The sequence below is a fragment of the Kalmanozyma brasiliensis genome (assembly GCF_000497045.1).
Source record: "Kalmanozyma brasiliensis GHG001 unplaced genomic scaffold PSEUBRA_SCAF3, whole genome shotgun sequence".
Classification (NCBI taxonomy): Eukaryota; Fungi; Basidiomycota; class Ustilaginomycetes; order Ustilaginales; genus Kalmanozyma; species Kalmanozyma brasiliensis.
This window is the reverse complement of record NW_015961970.1, coordinates 1,878,362-1,897,334: the sequence shown is the minus strand read 5'-3', so window position 1 is coordinate 1,897,334 and position 18,973 is coordinate 1,878,362. Positions and strand designations below refer to the sequence as shown.

Genomic DNA, 18,973 nt, shown 5'->3' with positions numbered 1-18,973 from the left:
CCAAAGTCAAGAGCAGCACAGCGGCACGCAGTCACAGTCACTCTGTGCAGCTGCAGGCGACGCGTTCGCGATGCGGAGGAATCAGTTGAAATTGTTACATCGCTTTTCTTTTGGGAGGTCTCTTATCTTTCCGCCCGTGCACACAGAGCTGCTGGCTGAGCTGCACTGCCTGTCAGGGTCAACCTGCACAGTGACCTGCCGAGAAAGGCAATTCTGCTGACCCCGCACTCGAAACAGTCACATACCGACTCCAACCTTGAGTCTCTTCTCCTCTGCTTCATCTTTCCTTTTCTCCATCACACGATCACTTACTCAGGCTCAGCTACTGTCAGGGCTGCAGACACAACCTGTCGTTTCAGCTTGCTGTCGAGAGCTGTTGGCCAAGACTACGCACATTTATCGGCATACAACCTCAGCCTTCCTCCTCGGCTGATCTCACCTCTCGTCCATACACGACTATGGCCCCTTGATTCGTCGAATAGGCTACCACTGCGGATCGAAGAGCAGTCATCCCAATATACCCATCATGTCGGCCAATCACTCTCGATCCTCGACCCGACCCTCCAGCGAGGTCGAGCGAAATACAGAGGAAAACCGCAAGAGCGGCCACAAGCGACAAAGATCCAATACCGCCAGCTCCCTTCGCTCCAATGGCACCGTTCGCGCCCCACAGGTGTCGATGGACCACGACACGTCCCCACTTGCCAAGATCGGGATCAAGGGTGACAAGCTCATGCTCTTCGTCACCTGCTTCGCCTCGTTAGGCGTCTTTCTCTTCGGATACGATCAGGGCGTCATGAGCGGCATCATCACGAGTCCTTACTTCAAGGCTTACTTCGGTCACCCTGACTCCTATCAGATCGGCACTCTTGTCGCCATCCTCGAACTCGGAGCGCTTGTTACGAGTCTTGCTTGTGGTCGACTCACGGACATTTTCGGTCGCAAGAACATCCTCTTCTGGGGCGCCGTCATCTTCTCGGTCGGCGGCGCCATCCAGACCTTCACGTCCGGCTACGATAGCATGCTTTGTGGTCGCCTTGTGGCAGGTTTTGGAGTTGGAATGCTTTCCATGGTGGTGCCCACGTACCAGAGCGAAATCTCGCCAGCGGAGAACCGTGGAAGGCTTGCCTGCATCGAGTTCACTGGTAACATCATCGGTTATGCCAGCAGTGTATGGGTTGATTACGGAGCATCCTACCTCGAAAGCGACCTCGCATGGCGCTTCCCTCTCAGTCTCCAAGTCATCATTGGTGCCACGCTAGCTTTTGGCTCCCTCCTGCTCCCTGAATCTCCTCGTTGGCTTCTCGACAAGGACATGGACGAGGAAGGCATGCGTGTCCTCGCCGACCTACACGGCGCAGGTGATCCCAACGAGCCTCGTGCCAAGCTCGAGTTCCGCGAGATCAAGGAGAACGTCCTCTACCTCCGCAAGCAAGGCGACAACTCGTACAAGCGCATGTTCACCCAGTACCGCTACCGCACGCTCATCGCCATGTCCTCCCAAATGTTTGCTCAGCTCATCGGCATTAACACCGTCTGCTACTACCTCCCGATGATCCTCGAGTCGGCCGGCTGGATCGGTCGCGATGCGCTCTTCATGGCAGGCGTCAATGGCATTATCTACACGCTCGCCACCGTCCCCACCTGGTACCTGGTCGACCTGTGGGGACGTCGCAACATCCTTATGTCCGGCGCATTTGGCTGCGGCGCCGCTCTCACCGCCTGTGGGTACTTCCTCTACCTCGACCAGGATTACACCCCCAAAGCCGTCGTCGGCTCGATTATCGTGTTCAACGCCTGGTTCGGCTACAGCTGGGGTCCAATCCCCTGGCTTTATCCGCCCGAGATCATGCCTCTCGCCTTCCGCGCAAAGGGTGCGTCGCTGGCGACCGCAACCAACTGGTCGTTCAATTGGCTGGTCGGCGAGTTGACGCCCATCCTCATGGAGAAGATCGGCTGGAGGCTGTACCTGATTCTGGCGCTCTTTGCACTGCTGGCGCTGATCACAGTGTACTTTGGCTATCCAGAGACATCCGGTGTGCCGCTAGAGGAGATTGGGGCGCTGTTCGGCGACGAGATCAACGTGCCTCAGGACGAGGACAGCTCCGACTCCGACGATGATGACGAAGAGAACACCGACGGTACCAACAGGCGACGTCGCAGTGCAAGCGCCGATGGCTCAACCGATACGCCCTTCACGCCTCGTCCCATCCGCCGCTCGATCTCGAGCCACCCACGTCTGCAATCGGAAGAGGAACGCGCCGCACGAGCAGCAGCAGCCCGCGTAGCCGCCGAAGAAAGACGCGCCGCCCAATCCTTCTTCGGTCTCGGCGCCGTCGGGCCCCTGCGATGGGTCGGAAGGTTGTTCGGCGGAGGCAAGCGCGAAGCCACCCCTGACCGAAGCCTGTACGAAGAGGTGAGACGGGATGAGCACTAGGAATTTGGCCCTTTCGAATCGACGCGAGCAGCCACCAGCAGCAGTAGGAAAGGCACCTTGACCATCAAGGACGGGGATAGTGACGCGATCCCGCTGAGGAAATTGCGCTATCAAACCGAGGACGAATCGGCCTTTGTGGTCGGCGATGAGGGCGAAGAGGACGACATGGAGTGGGAGCGATAAGGATGGCTGCTCGGTTGCGGTAAGTTGTCCTCCCGATCGAAAGGGCCTTCCTTTGATGAGCGATTGCTCGTTCCTCCTCTTCCGGCTTATGCTCGTGCGGTTTGTTCAGCCCACTCGTTCCTGCTTCCTCGTTTTCGCTCCTTAGTATAGCATCAGAAGATAGCATTTCAGTCACGGACCTCAATCAAGCATGCATGATTCGTAAACATTGCCAGGCTGTAGGGAGCTTTTTCTTCGCTCCAAGTCGGCGACATCGGTGTGTACTGCGCGCAAGATTGGCAGCGCAGATGAGTCGTTGTGATGCAGGACGTCAGGTTGAGCATCTGTTCCACAGTCGTCGAACGGGCTAGGAGGGAGTAGATGCGATGCAAGAACTGTGGATTGAGCAATTCGTTCGGTGCTAATGATACAGGTGTGTCTTCTTTCGTTCTTCTTATTCTTATACTTCGACGACGTTGATCTAGGCGTTGAGTGAGCCGTCGGCGTTCCTGACGCCCTCCTTGAGCTGCTGTGCAGCGCGGTGCTTGCTACCTTTCAACTTGTTAATCTCCCTATCTTCACCGACATTGATGGTGGCCTTTCTGGAATCGCGGTCGGAATGGCCGAAGAACCACCATCCAATAAACCCAGCCATGAGGGCGACGGAGGGGACGAGGACGCGGACGGTAGAGCGGGTGCGGGCGACGTTGATCTCCGGGTTGGGGTGGGCTCCCGGGATGGGACCAGAAGCACGGTCTTCTCGGAAACCAGAGGCTGTATCGGGTCGTGCGGAGAGGAGGCGGGGTGTGGTGTGGATGCTGCGGATCGTGGGGGTGCGCAGACCCACACGGGTAATTCGTGCGGTTGAAGACAGCATCGTGGGTTTGTATGGGGTGCTCGTGTATGTGCGTTGAAACGTGGAAGAAATGTGTGCGTGTGTACGTCGATGCGTGCGAGTGCTTGAAGTTGCTTGTAGAGGGTCGTTGTGCGTGATGGTGAGGAAGCAGACTCGACACGGAGGGTTATATACAAACGGCATACTGCATGACAACCCCTTGACAGCTCTTGACAGCACGAACCCACCGTCGGCGCACAGACATCGTATTCTCGAAAAAGTGTTGGTCAGCGGCAGCCTCCCATGTGACGCTCAATTTAGACAAGGTGGCTTTGCTGCCGAGATCCTCTCCTGGGCTACATCACCGGTGTGTGCTTGTGTAACGAGCCTTGTGGAGGCGTTTGTGGCTGCAGTGTGGGGGATGCTCGCTTCCTCGCCAAATACGTCACTCGTGCGCGCATTCCACAGCGAGAAATTCGCCGACCAGGGGCGGCCTTTGGATCATGTCAGGAAAATTCCACCCAAGGGTCTTCAGCTTGTGACAGTCCGAGAGTCTGGTGACGAGCAGACTCGGCACAATGGAGAGATCACTAAGGCGTGAGTAAGACGTGCTGGTCCAGCCACTTGCACCATCTTCACCTCTCTCTCGTGCGACTCTTCGATCCGCTGGGTCGCTGTGACATCTCGTCTTGCTCGTCTGAGCCTCTCAACTGGATCATCGGACATGCCATTGAACGGGCTCGATCCGCGCCACTGCGGTGTGTAAAGCATAAGCGCCTCGCTGTTGCAGTATCTGCTGAACCTTAACACCCAGTCTAGCTGCGGTGACGGCGCATGTGATCGTAGCTCGTACAATTCCGTTCGCAGCTCACACGCAACCGCCCTTGCTCTTCTGGAAGCAAACATCGATTGAAAGAGTATCTAACACGCAATAACTACTGAGTGAGAGCCTTGGGCGAGACGGGCAGACCCATGTTGGCCGGGAAGGCGTAATCCGGGTCCATGTCCTTCAACCTCCTGCCACCCACGAGCACAGGACCGTTCTTCTCCTGGTACAGCCTCATCCTCTCCTCGATCTCGGGCCTGAACCAACGGAGCAGACCCTGGATGGGCCAAGCGGCGGCGTCGGCGAGCGCACAGATCGTGTGACCCTCCATCTGCTTGGTGAGCTCGTAGATCATGTCGATCTCGCGGTTGTTGCCACGACCCTCCTCGAAGCGCTCCATCATGTTGGCGAGCCAGGTGGTGCCCTCACGGCACGGCGTGCACTGACCGCACGACTCGTGCTTGTAGAACTTGGCGAAACGAGAAATGGCCTGAACGACGTCGGTGCTCTTGTCCATCACAATGACCGCACCGGTTCCAAGAGAGGATTGGTTCTCGCGAAGCGAATCGAAGTCCATCAGCACCTCGGCGCACTTGTGCTTGGGCAGGATGGGAACGGACGATCCACCAGGCACAATGCCGAGCAGGTTGTCCCATCCACCACGAACACCGCCGCAGTGACGCTCGATGAGCTCCTTGAGCGGGATCGACATCTCCTCCTCGACGACACAGGGGTTGTTGACGTGGCCCGAGATGGCGAACAGCTTGGTGCCCTGGTTCTTGTCGCGGCCGAAGCCAGCGAACCACGCCGGTCCACGGCGGATGATGGTGGGCGCAGCAGCCACCGTCTCGACGTTGGCGACGGTGGTGGGGCAACCGAACACACCGACGTCGGCGGGGAAAGGCGGCTTCAAACGAGGCTTGCCCTGCTTGCCCTCGAGCGACTCGATGAGCGCCGTCTCCTCACCGCAGATGTACGCACCCGCACCCTTGTGCACGTAGACGTCAAAGTCGTAGCCCGAGCCACAGGCGTTCTTGCCAATGAGACCGTCCTTGTACGCCTCCTTGATGGCGTGCTGCAGGTGAGCCACCTCGAGGTAGAACTCGCCACGAACGTAGATGTAGGCGGCGTTAGCGTTCATGGCGCGACCAGCGACGAGACAGCCCTCGATGAGCTTGTGCGGGTCACCGCGCATGATCTCGCGGTCCTTGCAGGTACCAGGCTCACCCTCGTCGGCGTTGATGACGAGGTAGCGGGGTCGAGGGTCCTTCTCCCATCCAGGCTTGTTCATGAAGCTCCACTTGAGACCCGAGGGGAAACCAGCACCACCACGACCGCGCATGCCGGACTCCTTCATCTGCGAAATGATCCAGTCGTGGCCCTTGAGCAGGATGTCCTTGGTGCGGTGCCAGTCACCACGCGCCTTGGCGCCCTTGAGACCGTGATCGTGGCGCATGTAAGCGTTCTGGAAGATGCGGTCCTGGTCACGAAGACCACCGTGGGAGCGAACGGGAGTGTCGGTGACGGTTGCAAGGCCACGCGACTGCGAGGGGGCTGCGCAGGCGACCTTGGCCACATTGTTGAGGCTCTTGGCCGAGCGAGCGGCGCTTCGAGCGACCAGACCTGTCATTGCGACGATTATTTATGGCGATGCGATGGGAGTGTAGTGTCGAGTCGGTGGAGTAGAGTAGAGTCGATGTGAAGGCGATGATTCATGAGAGTGGTGGACGATTGCGTTGAGGAGATAGCGTATCGGTTGTCAGTGATCTGCTGAAACAGGTGCAGGATCTCGTGACTGCTGCTTGCGAGTCTACTTACTAGCTCTCTGCATGATGTATGGTTGATGCGATTAGGGTATGGTGAAGAGTCGTCAACAAACAGCGATGGCGTCGACTGACATTTGAGATTGTCGACGGCTGTCTCTGGCGGTGGCACTGACGGCGACTGCCTTTCTGGAAGCGCTATGCTAAGCTCGAGAATTTCCAATTTGACCCGTACGTAGCGAGCTGCTGACCAAAGCACTCTCCCTCAGAGCGCGCGACTGTCTCTGCCAATCACCAGAGCTTCAATTCTCACCTGCAATTTCGGAGCCGCGCGATTTTCCAACTTTCGACAGCTGAAGGTCTAACAAAGTGGAAGATAATCTCGCTGCCTCCCAACGATTCTTACACCACACTCTCTCATGCTGCCTGAATGAGAGCCCTGGCGATGTAGACATGCTCGCTCGATCGAAGCCAATAGCTACGTTCAACATCATGACCATATCAGCAGAAGCTCTAGTAGGATGCTGCATTGGGCCTTTTGAAGATGTTGGTACATGGAGAGTGGTGTGTATTGCGTTTCTTGCTTAACCCATCTGTCCTCGCTGCTCTTGCAACTTGTTGACCTGCGGAAGCCGTATCAGAAGTTTTAGTCGTATCAGCTATCAATATGAGCTGCCGAAGTGAAGATCGTTTGACTGACGAGCTGCACACTTACGATGAACAAGCTGGTATCTAAGAAACGCTCAACGCAGTTGCTAAGGCACGCCTCTTCGCCACGACCGAAGCTCGAGCCGATGGACGACTTGATGCACTGGTCCCAGCATCGGTCTGTGAAGGTGTGGATCGACGACTGCACACGGGCCTTGGCCTGCTCTGCGTCGAGGAACGATTGCAGCTCTGCGAATGCGACCAGTGAAACGATCGTCACGATTTCGTCAGCTGTCTGCTTCCGATCGGACCTTTCCTTTGCCTGTCAGCGGCGAGGACTGAGGTTGACTTACCCTTCTGATCAGCTTCTGCGAGTCCGGACATCTTGTCTGTGTGATCGTGGATGATGGTGGGTGCGATGAACGACAGACAAGCAGGACGATGTGGAGAGCTTGGACCCCTCGAGGGAAATCTTCTCAGACTCAGCTGGATTTGTCATGCTTAGGCGAGGCAGGGGCGTGGAGGGCCGCCAGCCAAAATTTGCCGTTCCCTTGCAGCTGAGAATTTCTCTTGAACCCTGAACTTCCTTCCACTCCAACCCTGCTCCCATACTTCGAACACTCGCAGCATTATCATCCTCATCCTCCCCCTCATTGTCCCGTCGTCAACTCGACATCAAGGCGGACTCGCAAAAATGGCTGGAGAAAAGCTCACAAAGAAGCAGCAGAAAGCTGCCCAGTTCAAGGCGGGCAAGCGAGGCAAAGGATCGGCCGTTGAGGATCACCCCGCCACCCCTGATGACATTCCCGAGGACATTCCTGCCTCCAGCGCACCGGAAGCATCCACATCCACATCGTCATCGAAGTCATCAAAGTCATCGAAACCTTCGAAGCCGTCGGAAGAGGCAACTTCAACGGACGCACCAGTAGCCGAGGCATCAGCAGCAGAAGCACCCGTCAAAGAAGAGAAGCGCAACAAGAAGCGCAAGCGTCTCGCAGCCGAAGCGGAAGCGCTTGCTCAAGCCGGTGTCACCCCTGAGCAACCAGCACCGGAAGCGAAGAGCAAAGACGACGTCAAGGCCAAATCAACCAAGTCCAAGTCCAAGTCCAAACCAGATCCTGCGGCTCCTGCGAAGAAGACGACGTTCGGCGACGACGGCGAAGTAGCCGCCGAGGAAACCGTCTCGTCCGCCCCTTCAACATCCGAACCCACCGCCAAGAACAACAAGTACATCCTCTTCATCGGCAACATGGCGTTCAGCACCACATCCGAGTACATCTCCAAGCACTTTGGTCAAGCGTGCGGTGAAACCCCCACCGTCCGTCTGCTCACCCGCAAAGCCGACCCGAACGCGCTCGCCTCGCTCCCCGCGTCGAAGCGCAAATCCATCGCCAAAGGTAAAGCGCTGGACCCGACCAAACCTCAATCGAAAGGATGCGCTTTCGTCGAATTTCAAACCAGCGAGGCGCTACGAAAAGCACTCAAGTTCCACCACACGCTGCTCGAGGGGAGGAAGATCAATGTCGAACTCACCGCCGGTGGTGGAGGCAAGGGCGAGGCGAGACAGGAGAAGATCAAGGCGAAAAACGCCGGATTGGAGAAGGAGAGGGCTAAGTTGCATGCGAAGCACGTAGCACCCAAGAACGAGGAGAGGAAGAGGAGAGGCGGTGCGGAGGGTGGGGAGAGGGAGAACAAGAGGAGGAGGCCGGTGGAGCAGGAGAAGGAAGAGGGGTGGGGAAGGAACGCGGGACGGGAGAGGAAGATGCCAAGATTTATGGCGACCGGTGCGAATGCGGTTCGTGTCGCTCCGACTTCGTAGGGTCTGCATTATTCCAGCTGCTCAATCGATACCATCATCGCACACGATTTGATGCATGAACACTGTTTGGAGCTGACAACGTTCTAAGAGCACGACGTTACGCGAGTGGACATAAACAGTGAGAGTCAGAATCGTACGGTATACCTAGTTCGAACTGGCGTCCGCAGCATCGTCGACATTCCACAGACACATTCCATCATGGGGCTCCTTGACCTCTCCACCTTTGGCCGTACAATCCGCCTCGAACGCCTTCCTCGCCTCGTCCCTCGCGCCATCATAGTCCAACTGACAGAACCCGTACGTGTAGCTCATCGCATTGGTCCACATGCCACTGCACTTCTTCTTGGTCTCATCATCGACTATGTCCCCTCCATCGCCATCGATCGTCGTGTAGCCCTTGAGCTTTTTGCCGTTCGTGATGGTGGGGAGGACCTTGGCGCATTGTTGCATGAAGATCTTGCGGGTTGTGTGACGTTGGGCGCACTTGTACTTGTTGGGCTTGACAATGGGGGACGTGGTGGCTTTGCAGCAGGTGATAGCGCGGGTGATGGCGTAGTCGACGAGGGTGTAGTGGAATGTGCCCGCGTCTTTGAAGCCAGTTGGATCGTTGGTGTCCTTGCCGTCCTTGTCCGGTGTCACGGCTGGAGCGGGAGCAGGGGCAGGAGCAGGGTCTGCTGCAGCAGCCGGCGGTGCAGATTTGACATACTTCTCGTCGTAATTCGGCCACACTTGCGGACAGTAGCCCTTGTCGGGCGTGATCAGCTCCCCCTGACCCGCCGAACAGACGGATTTGAACGCTCCAGAGGCGTCGTCAGGCGTAGACCCTGGAAGGTGGTGGCAGAACTGTAATCCGAGTCGACGCGAACCAGGAGCATCCGACATCTGCATCGCCTGCGAAGGGAAGCATTTGTACTGACCCACCGAGGGGATCTCGTTCAAGAGACCCATGCAGCACGAGAGGTCAGAGACCTTGGTGTTGTCCGTGAGGACAATGTTGAATTGGCGGATGACGGGCAGGTTCGGGTCGCTGATTTGGTCGTCCGCAGTGACGAAGGGGGGAAGAGCGAGGGTGATAGCGCCAACAAGGGCAAGCCATGGGTAAGAAAGCTGCATCGCGAAATGATCCTTGTACTGACAGGTGCAAGAAGAGATGGAAGAAAGAGAAAACCGTTCGCTCTTCTTATACTGCGTCAGAGGCGTCGGCGTCGACTCGAAGAACGCCCAACTCTGCTCACTCGAGCATCTTGATGAAGCGTGTCCGGTTCAGTCCATCGGCGTGTGGGACAGCCATCCTGCCCGGATGAAAGTGGGCTCGTCGACCTCCAATTGTCAACCTCAAGCAAGCACACACCGAAATCGCAGCGTTAAAGTGGGTGACAACGAGATGAAATTGCGACTAGCTAGAGGGGCAAACCGCAGATTTCGCAGTCGGAGGCACTAGGCTCATTGTGGTAGGTGCAGTGGGCGCAGACCTTGACACCAGCGGGACCGTCATCGGCCGAGGCAGCTGCGATTGCTGCAGCGGTGGCAGCGTCCGTGTCGCTGGTATTGTTCCTGCTGGCAGAGGCACGACGAACGTGGGAAAGCTGGACGGAATCGTCATCGTCGCCATCGTCAAAGTCTTCGTTGGCATCGTCGAAGCCGATGTCGTCGTCTGAGTCCATGCCGCCATCGTAGGTGAACTGGTCCTTGGGCGGCTCGGCAGGCTTGTTTGCGTTACTGGATGAAGGCGCATGTTCACGGGCTAGCGCCATGAGTGTCTGCCATCCAGGGCGGAGGAGTAGAGCATCGAGTGCGGCGCCCGAGTCGTGCGTGGTGGCCAGACGGCAGAGGGCGGACATATCGTCTTGATCGAGGAAGCCGCTAGTGTCGAGGAAAGCGAGCAGGTGCCAGTCGCTCAGAGCACCGACCAGCTTATCCCGCACCTGATCATCGTCGGCCCGCGACTTGCCCTTGGTGCTCTCAACACCGTCCCCAACAGGGAACAACTCCTTGTGCCCAACAATCTTGCCGATGCTGGTCAATGCAACTGTGAGGTCCTGATCATGCAGACCTGGTCGGTTCTCGACGGGGAATTTGGAGCTGAGGAAGGTCGGATTGGGTGCGTTAGGGAAACCGTGGGTAGCATTGACGATGAGGTATTCGACGGGGAAGGTGGGCTTGGCGCTCTCCTTAACGTCGATCTTGTACTCGTTTGTGTAGCGGTAGAAGACCTCGGGGACGTATCGCTCGCCCTCGCTGGGTTTGACACGGATGATGTTGGGGTTGACACTGGCCTCGATCATATCCGCTTGGACCATGCCCATTCCTTGCTCGCTGATCTGGTAGGCTGATACATCGATAGCTCCTTCTTCGGTGCCGCTCAGGATGCAGGTGACGAATTTGGAGTTGAAGCGACCGGAAGCGCTGAAGCGGGATGAATTGGGGTTGCCGAGTTGAAGTTGAGCGGCAAAGACGGTCTCGATGCCAGAGAGGAAGAAGCTGTCCTTGTGTCGTTTGCATACGACCTTGCCGGCCAACGAGGGATCCTGGTGAGTAGGATCGGCAGGGCTGAGGTCGGAATAGATCATGCCGACAAATTCGAGACCGCAAAGCTTGGCGAGCTTCTCGATGCGGGGCTGCTCTTCCCAAGGCACACCCAGCGTGAGACCGTCCAGCTCTCCCTCCTGTGGTGGCTCGTGAATGGCCTCTACGACGGCTTTGATGCCCATAGGCACGTCTGGATAGGCTTCGTAGCGTCCAAGCAGAAAGCCAAAACGCTGCGTGGCTGTGCTTCGCCAGAAGGTGAGAATGTTCTCGATGAGATCTGGATGCGCAAACTCGACGTGATCCACCATGCGGTAAGGCTGTCGTTGCAGTGTGATGGCGGAAGGCTGGCATTTCGTGCAGATGCCTGCGGGCCAGCTTGGATGACTTCCAGACGGGCAAGGCTTCTTGACGGTGTAGTTGACTTCTTCAAGTGGCGGAATGAAGGACTGGCTGGGCTTGTTGGTGGCGATGTCCTGCTTGCGCAAGTAGGCGTGGAAAGAGAGGTGCTTGATGCTGTTTTCGGACTGATACTTGGAGTCGTAGGGCTCGAGAGGCATGCAGTAGTCACACATGCCTTTGGGACCGTGCTTGCAGAATTGCGAGTCCTTTTTGCGGGTGATCTTGCCCTCTTGTGCCTCCCAGTAGGTGTCGACACTGTGCTCCTTTGCGAGCTCCCATGGTTTCTTAGGTCGTGCTTGAGCTGATGAAGGCAGCTGCGACGATGATGAGGCTGCGGAGGTGGAAGGAGCAGAAGACGCGTCCGTTGACGGAGCTGATGGTGCAGCAGCATCGCCATTCGAAGCTGCGGAGGCGCTCTCTTTGTACGCAGCAAACAGAAGGTGACCATGAGCAATGCCTAGCTCCCCGAGGGTGCTTCCTTTGAGACCACTGGCGGCAAATTCGCCGCCCCTTGGCTGATTGGAGAAAGTGAGCGACTCTGGGTCCGCACTCGGCATGGTCTCGAGCACTTTGGCGATGAGCAGGGATGCATCGTCGGTGGGCTGGAGCTCGAAGCGGAAGTTGCCATCCTTGGAGCGTACTCGAATGATCATGATGGCAAAAGGTGAGAGCAGCTGGATCCCAGCGGCTGCTGTTCCGAGGCTTTCTGCTGTCGGATGACGGTAGTCGACGTTGTTCGTACTTGCGTCGAAGGCTGAGTCGAAGGTGAGAAGGATGGTCGATGCGAGGTGAGAAGATCAAAGTGGAGGTTTTGGCTCGTCAGAGGAAGCAGCTGCGCCCAAAAAAGGGTCCACGCGTCGACGATCACAAATTTCCAAAATGTTAGGTCAAAAGAGACTTTGCGGCTTTTCGGCATGGGACGCTGCTGCCCTAACATCTTGCAAAAAATCGAGCTCGCCGAAGAGCGCTCTGCCAATCATGCGAGGTCGGAAGAGGGACATCCGTCTGCGAGAGAATGAAGCCGGCGATGATCAGGTGCTTGAGCATGCCGGTCGAGTCACGGCACCAGCAGATAAGGCTGTTTGTTCGCAAACCCCACGACGAGCCGGCCACATGACGTTTAAGTGCAATACGGCTCGCTGCTGCCAGAAGGCAGGTCGGTCAATGTGACAATGAGAGCAGACGATGTCTCTCTTGTACGAATGATACATTGAATGACAGCTGGGAGCATCGTACAGACAAGCAACCAAGTCGGCGAAATGACCGCGCGCTGATTGGCAGAAGCACGGTTTTTGGCGATGCCAGATGTTGGTCCGCGGAGGTTCGTGAGTCGAGGTTCTGCATGCGGGAAACTTAGATCGGCCGCCTGCCTATCAGTTCTGGAACGCTATTTGACATTGAACAGAGCCTGACCGAGGCTTGCCTGGCTCAATGAACATTGTCTGTCTGCTCGAGGAGAGCTCGAACAAGAGGCCCCGTGTGACAGCTCGCACAAGGTCTCGTCCCACCATGAGCTCACTCATCCCTAGGCATTGCCGGTAAATTCAATTTAGCCGCCCTCCCGTGCCTCGATTTCAGGATGAGCTCTGCTTACAATGGCGCAGTGAGCCTCGTAGGCTGGCTTACCAAGAGGGAGGTCGTTCAAGGGGCACAGTCAATCATGAGAGCATGATCACACGGACGACGGACAGCCGAATGACCTCGCCGCCGCCTTTTGTTGGTCAGGGACGAGGCACGCTGCCAACCACGCGGTCGCTTCTCCCCCACTTTTGGCAGGCTCAGATCTGAGGACCGCCGGTGCATCGGCAGGCGCTCAGGGTTCGAACGGGAAATTGAATTTCCTTTTCTTACGGGTTTTGCACAGAAAAGCGCGCCGAGCAGGCTGAGCTGATCTCGATCCCGGCGAAAGTGCCAAAAACAAACGTGGCCCAACACAAGCACGTCGCCAAGCACAACCAGCCAGCCGCACCTCTCCCGAATGCTGTCTTCATTCGTTCATGAGCAGAAAGGTGAACATGATGAGAGACTGGGGACCGCTTTTATTAGTAAGGTGACAATCAGCTGCGATGCGCAGGACTCGCGCGCTGGGGGGGTTGTGTATTCAGCGCTTCGCGTCCTCCGCGGGAATCCCTGAGCAGGTATATTGCCGGCGCTTGCCTTGCTCCTCCTACGCTGCCTGCTGAGCCCTGTACTGCTCGCTCGGTTTGTCATGTTCACCGGCTCGGCTGTGTGTGTGTGGTTTCTTGCTCTCCCTTGCCTGCCGACTCGATGCGAAATGATCCCGTGGACCTTCTCTCTCTCCCCCATTGTCATCTCTCTCTCTTGATCAAGGCCGCCTCATCCTTCCTTACTACGCCTCCCTCTTTCACCATCACATCCACTCAGGGCTGAGTTGACTGCGACATCTACACTTTACCGCCGGCTCCTTCGACGCAAAGACTCATCAGTGCCGACCTCTACAATACATAAGCCTCGCCCTCCTCGACTGTGTTGGACCATACTGGCTCACGCTGCACCACATGCTGAGCTCTCTCTAATCCGGCGACCCAATCCATCGCGCCTCTCTCTGGCGTCTGCCCCTCCATCTGTTTGGAAAAGCCTTGACTTGCGGTAGCAACTGCGTTTCTATCATGTCGGCGCCGTCCGCCAACGCGGCGCAGCCGGTCGCGTCGTCACATGGGGCAGCCGTACCGCAGCCTTCTTCGTCCTCCTTCTCAGCTGCCCCCTCAGTTGCATCCGCCATCATCCCGGACAACGAAGATGAAAGCCACAGCGAGTCCTCCAGAAGTGCAGCTCCCTCCAGCGAACAGGCCGCGGCTTTGTCATCGGCTACCGAGGAGAAGCCCGGCTTCGAGTACAATCCCGGTGTGCGCACCTTTGTTGGAGGCAAACACAAAGAAAAGTGGTACCAGGTCTGGCGCCCCAAGAATCCACCACCCGCGCCTCCAGCCAGCCTCGACGACGCTACCCTCATCCCACTTGCCAATGCAAGCATCATCAACCGCATCTTCTTCCAATGGATGACCCCCATCATGGTCCTCGGCTACCAACGGCCCCTCGAAGCGACTGATCTCTGGGCCCTATCCGAAGATCTCAGTGCCAAACAGCTTGGCGGTCAGCTCAATCGCGATTGGGAGCGACGCGTTCGCGAAGCCAAGGACTACAACGCCAAGCTCGAGTCGGGCGAGATCCAGCCCGGATGGAAGAGGCGCACCTCCTGGGCGCTCCGGTACACGCTCAATCCCAAAGGCGGCAATACAAAGCAGCGCGAAGCCAGGTGGAGAGCTCCGCCCAAGCCAGCTCCGGCTACCGCTGCGCCTGCTGGACCTCCCAAGCCAGGCAAGCCCAAGGCGCCAAAGACCCCAAAGGATCCGTCCGGACACAAGAAGCCTTCGCTCGTTTGGGCCATGCACGACCAGCTCGGCTGGAAGTTGTGGTCCGGTCTGCTCTTCAAGATTGTCGGCGACGCTTCGCTCATCACCTCGCCCTTGGTGCTCAAGGCCATCATCAAGTACGCCCAGGAACTCTACTCGGCTCGCGCAAGGGGCGTTCCGGGTCCCAACGTCGGGCATGGAGTCGGTCTCTCGTTTGCCCTCTTCTTCATGCAGATCATCTCGTCGCTTGGTACCCATCAATTCTTCTGGCGCTCCATGTCGTGCGGTGTCGAGTCGCGTGCCGCGCTCATCACTGCCATCTTTGACCGCGCCATGAAAATGAACGGCAAGGCCCGTTCTAGTGGCAAGCTCATCAACCACATCTCCACCGACTGCAGTCGTATCGACTTTGCCTCGGCCTGGTTCTCGGTCGTCTTTGCCGCTCCCATCCAGATGATCATCTGCATCATCATTCTCCTCACTCAGCTCGGTCCATCCGCGCTCGCCGGTTTTGCCATCTTTGCGCTCGCCACTCCGCTCCAGCTCCAAGCTATGAAGGCTCTCTTCACCATCCGAAGAGGTTCCATGAAGTGGACGGATGCGCGAGCAAAGACGATCCAGGAAGTGCTCGGAGGCATGCGCATCGTCAAGTCGTTCTCGCACGAAGCTAAGTTCCTCGATCGCATCTACGACATTCGCAAGAACGAGCTCAATGGCATCCGCAAGATCCTCATCCTCCGATCCGCCAACAACGCCATCGCCTTCAGTCTGCCTATCTTGGCTGCTGTGCTCGCCTTTGTCGTCTACAGCTTGACCGGTCACGAGCTCAACCCTGCCATCGTCTTCCCCTCGCTCACGCTCTTCCAGCTCCTCCGAATGCCGCTCATGTTCTTGCCTCTCTCGCTTTCGGCTACCACCGATGCCAAGAACGCCTTTGACCGTCTCTACACTGTCTTTACCGCAGAGCAGCTTGAAGATACGGTCGAGCACGACGAAGAGAGCAAGTACGCTCTCACCGTTCGCGACGCTTCGTTCCGCTGGGAGACCGTCGAGGCCGATGAAGCGCTTCAGTCCAAGTCCAAGCCCAAGGGAGGTGCCAAGGGTGCCCACGCAGACAAGACGGCCGGGGCTGGAGCCAAATCTGCATCCAGCCATGGCATGTTTGGCAAAGCAAAGAAGTTGATGAAGAAGTCGGCTGCTCCTCCCGCCGCCAACGAGCCCGGTCTGCCTACGCCGGTGTCCGCAAAAGAGCCCAACTCGGACAACGCGCGACGCCTGCAACAGATTCAAGCCGAACAGAATGACACGACGGCTGACGGCGACAACGAGGCGATCGTCACCGAGGCACAGCTCGAGCCCACGCTAGGGGACGCGACGGAATCCGAAAAGGAAGTCGCCGAACCAGTGCAGGAGCCCTTCTCCATGTCTCACGTCAACCTCTCCATCCCCAAGGGCGAGCTCGTCGCTATCGTCGGCCCCGTTGGTTCAGGCAAGTCGTCCTTCCTCCAGGCTTGCATCGGCGAGATGCGCCAGACGGGTGGCTCGGTCCAGTGGGGCAGCGAGAGGGTCGCCTACTGTTCTCAGAGCGCCTGGATCCAAAACGCTACCCTACGCAACAACATCCTCTTCGGCCAGCCTTTCGACGAAGAGCGCTACTGGCATGCCGTCAAGGTCGCCGAGCTCGAAGCTGATCTTGAGATCTTGCCAGCTGGCGACCTGACCGAGATCGGTGAGAAGGGTGTCAACCTCAGTGGTGGTCAGAAGCAGCGAGTCAACATTGCGCGTGCTCTTTACTACAACGCCGACATTGTTTGCCTCGACGACCCGCTCTCGGCCGTCGATGCGCACGTCGGCAAGGCGCTCTTCTACAATGCCATCATGGGTCTGCGCGCTCGAGGTGCCACTGTCCTTCTCGTGACTCACGCCCTGCACTTCCTCCCAGACGTCGACCGCATCATCACGCTCGAAGACGGCCACATCGTCGAGATGGGCACCTACGACCAGCTCAACACCGCCAACGGTCCCTTCCAGCGCCTGGTAGTCGAGTTTGGCGGTGAAAAGGAGCAGGAAGAGGAAGTCAAGAAGGAGGACGAAGAGGGAGCCATCGAGGACGCCGCGGTGGACGGCAAGAAGGCCAAGAAAGTCGATCGCGCCCACCTCTCCGGAGGCAAAGGCGGTGACAAGGCCGGTGCCCTCATGCAGGCCGAGGAGCGCAACACGGGCTCCGTCTCGATGCGCGTCTACCTCTCGTACCTCAAGTTCGGCCGCGGTGCCTACATGGTGCCCATCTGTGTCTCGAGCATCGTCTTCATGCAGGTGGCCAACATCCTCAACTCGTACTGGCTGATCTGGTGGCAAGAGAACCATTTCAACAAGCCGATCGGCTTCTACATGGGCATCTACGCCATGCTGGGTGTTGTCATGACCATGTTCACCTTTGTCATGGGCTGCGCCATGGGCTTCCTCAGCTACTACGCCTGCAAGCGTGTTCATCACGAGGCCATCCAACGAGTCGTCTACGCTCCCATGGCTTGGTTGGATGTGACGCCCATCGGCCGCATCATGAACCGATTCTCCAAGGACGTCGATGTGGTGGACAACCAGCTCGCCGATGCCGTCCGAATGGCCGCCAACACGCTCGCCTCCGTTGCTGGTGCCGTCATCCTGATTACCATCTTGACACACTACTTCGTGATCGCCGTCGCTGTCGTCCTTATCTTCTACTTCTACGGCGCGCTGTTCTACCGCTCTTCTGCGCGAGAGGTCAAGCGCTTGGATGCCATTCTACGATCTAGCCTCTACTCGCATTTCTCCGAGACGCTCTCGGGTCTTGCTACCATCCGAGCCTACCGCGAGACCGACACGTTTATCAAGGAGAACCAAAAGCGTATGGACGTCGAGAACCGCGCCTACTACCTCAGCATCACCAACCAGCGCTGGCTCGGTGTGCGCCTTGACATGCTCGGTGCGCTCCTCGTGCTTATCGTCGCCCTGCTTACTACGGCCAGCTCGAGGCCGATCACAGGCGGCAACGCAGGTATCGCGCTCACATACATGCTCACGGTCGCACAGGCCTTCTCGTGGATGACGCGCCAGATCGCCGAGGTCGAGAATGACTCGGCGTCGGTCGAGCGTCTGCTGTACTACGCGGAAGAGCTGGAGCAGGAGAAGGCGCAGACGCGACCCGACAACCCGACACGCGAGTCGTGGCCCGAAGAGGGTCGCATCTCGTTCAACGACATCTGGCTCAGCTACCGACCTGGACTGCCCTCGGTGCTCAAGGGCATCTCGTTCGAGGTTGGAAGCGGCGAGAAGGTCGGCATTGTCGGCCGAACCGGTGCAGGCAAGAGTTCGCTGTTGACCGCTCTGCTGCGATTGGTCGAGCTCAGCAAGGGCTCGATCGAGATCGACGGCATTGACGTTGGCAACATTGGTCTCGAGGATTTGAGACGCAAGCTGGCGATCCTGCCCCAGGAGCCACTGCTTTTTAGCGGCACACTCCGAACCAATCTGGACCCCTTTGGCATCTACGACGATGCACGACTCAACGATGCGCTCAAGCGTGCCTACCTCATCGGCGACGACACGCACACGCACGGTGCGACCACTCCGGTCATGCCCGTTCTCGAAGCAGGTAGCGAATCCGCCTCGATCTCGGACGACGAGAAGAAAGCGCTCGAAGTCTCGGGCGATTCGACCCCCGGCCGCGCCGTCTCGCGCATCAGCCTCGACACGGTCATCGAGGAGGAAGGTGCCAACCTGTCGGTGGGTCAGCGCTCGCTTGTCTCGCTCGCCCGTGCGCTGGTGAAAAACTCGAAGATCATCTTGCTCGACGAAGCCACCGCATCCGTGGACCTCGAGACGGACGCCAAGATCCAGCAGACGATCCGCGAAGAGTTTGCCAACCGAACCATCCTCTGCATCGCCCATCGTCTCCGGACCATTTTGTCGTATGACAGGATCGCCGTGTTCGACAAGGGCGAGCTGGCGGAATACGCGAGCCCGCTCGAGCTGTTCGATAGGCCAGAGGGCATCTTCCACAGCATGTGCGTGAGGAGCAACATCACCCGCGAGGAGATCCTGCGCAACGTCAAGGCAGGCTCAACGACGGCTTTCGCTTGAAGCACACTATTCTTACGACTTCAACATTAGCATTCACATCATCTTAACGCTCTGTATAC

At 57.8% G+C, this 18,973-nt stretch overlaps 8 protein-coding genes across 8 annotated transcripts; 3 read left to right on the top strand and 5 right to left on the bottom strand.

Annotated features, from left to right (window-relative positions):
- Window positions 1-526: 526 nt before the first annotated feature.
- PSEUBRA_004565 (General substrate transporter) lies at window positions 527-2,437 on the top strand (the record flags this gene model as incomplete). The annotated part of the gene is made up of 1 exon (XM_016438111.1): window positions 527-2,437. The coding sequence occupies one exon, from the start codon at window positions 527-529 to the stop codon at window positions 2,435-2,437; it is 1,911 nt and encodes a 636-aa protein (XP_016291640.1).
- A 643-nt stretch (window positions 2,438-3,080) lies between these two features.
- Window positions 3,081-3,476, bottom strand: PSEUBRA_004564 (uncharacterized protein; the record flags this gene model as incomplete). The annotated part of the gene is made up of 1 exon (XM_016438097.1): window positions 3,081-3,476. The coding sequence occupies one exon, from the start codon at window positions 3,474-3,476 to the stop codon at window positions 3,081-3,083; it is 396 nt and encodes a 131-aa protein (XP_016291639.1).
- Window positions 3,477-4,369: 893 nt separating this feature from the next.
- Window positions 4,370-6,091, bottom strand: PSEUBRA_004563 (NADH ubiquinone oxidoreductase, F subunit, iron sulfur binding; the record flags this gene model as incomplete). Its single annotated transcript, XM_016438098.1, has 2 exons — window positions 4,370-5,883; window positions 6,079-6,091. 2 exons carry the CDS (start codon window positions 6,089-6,091, stop codon window positions 4,370-4,372), a joined length of 1,527 nt encoding a protein of 508 aa, XP_016291638.1.
- Window positions 6,092-6,607: 516 nt separating this feature from the next.
- On the bottom strand, window positions 6,608-7,055 carry PSEUBRA_004562 (Tim10/DDP family zinc finger; the record flags this gene model as incomplete). The annotated part of the gene is made up of 3 exons (XM_016438104.1): window positions 6,608-6,646; window positions 6,739-6,920; window positions 7,025-7,055. The coding sequence occupies 3 exons, from the start codon at window positions 7,053-7,055 to the stop codon at window positions 6,608-6,610; spliced, it is 252 nt and encodes an 83-aa protein (XP_016291637.1).
- A 310-nt stretch (window positions 7,056-7,365) lies between these two features.
- PSEUBRA_004561 (RNA recognition motif domain protein) lies at window positions 7,366-8,490 on the top strand (the record flags this gene model as incomplete). The annotated part of the gene is made up of 1 exon (XM_016438117.1): window positions 7,366-8,490. The coding sequence occupies one exon, from the start codon at window positions 7,366-7,368 to the stop codon at window positions 8,488-8,490; it is 1,125 nt and encodes a 374-aa protein (XP_016291636.1).
- A 144-nt stretch (window positions 8,491-8,634) lies between these two features.
- Window positions 8,635-9,603, bottom strand: PSEUBRA_004560 (uncharacterized protein; the record flags this gene model as incomplete). The annotated part of the gene is made up of 1 exon (XM_016438078.1): window positions 8,635-9,603. The coding sequence occupies one exon, from the start codon at window positions 9,601-9,603 to the stop codon at window positions 8,635-8,637; it is 969 nt and encodes a 322-aa protein (XP_016291635.1).
- Window positions 9,604-9,890: 287 nt separating this feature from the next.
- On the bottom strand, window positions 9,891-12,071 carry PSEUBRA_004559 (Nuclear pore localization protein NPL4; the record flags this gene model as incomplete). The annotated part of the gene is made up of 1 exon (XM_016438074.1): window positions 9,891-12,071. The coding sequence occupies one exon, from the start codon at window positions 12,069-12,071 to the stop codon at window positions 9,891-9,893; it is 2,181 nt and encodes a 726-aa protein (XP_016291634.1).
- A 1,977-nt stretch (window positions 12,072-14,048) lies between these two features.
- On the top strand, window positions 14,049-18,914 carry PSEUBRA_004558 (ABC transporter-like protein; the record flags this gene model as incomplete). Its single annotated transcript, XM_016438083.1, has 1 exon — window positions 14,049-18,914. The coding sequence occupies one exon, from the start codon at window positions 14,049-14,051 to the stop codon at window positions 18,912-18,914; it is 4,866 nt and encodes a 1,621-aa protein (XP_016291633.1).
- Between the last annotated feature and the right edge of the window lie 59 nt (window positions 18,915-18,973).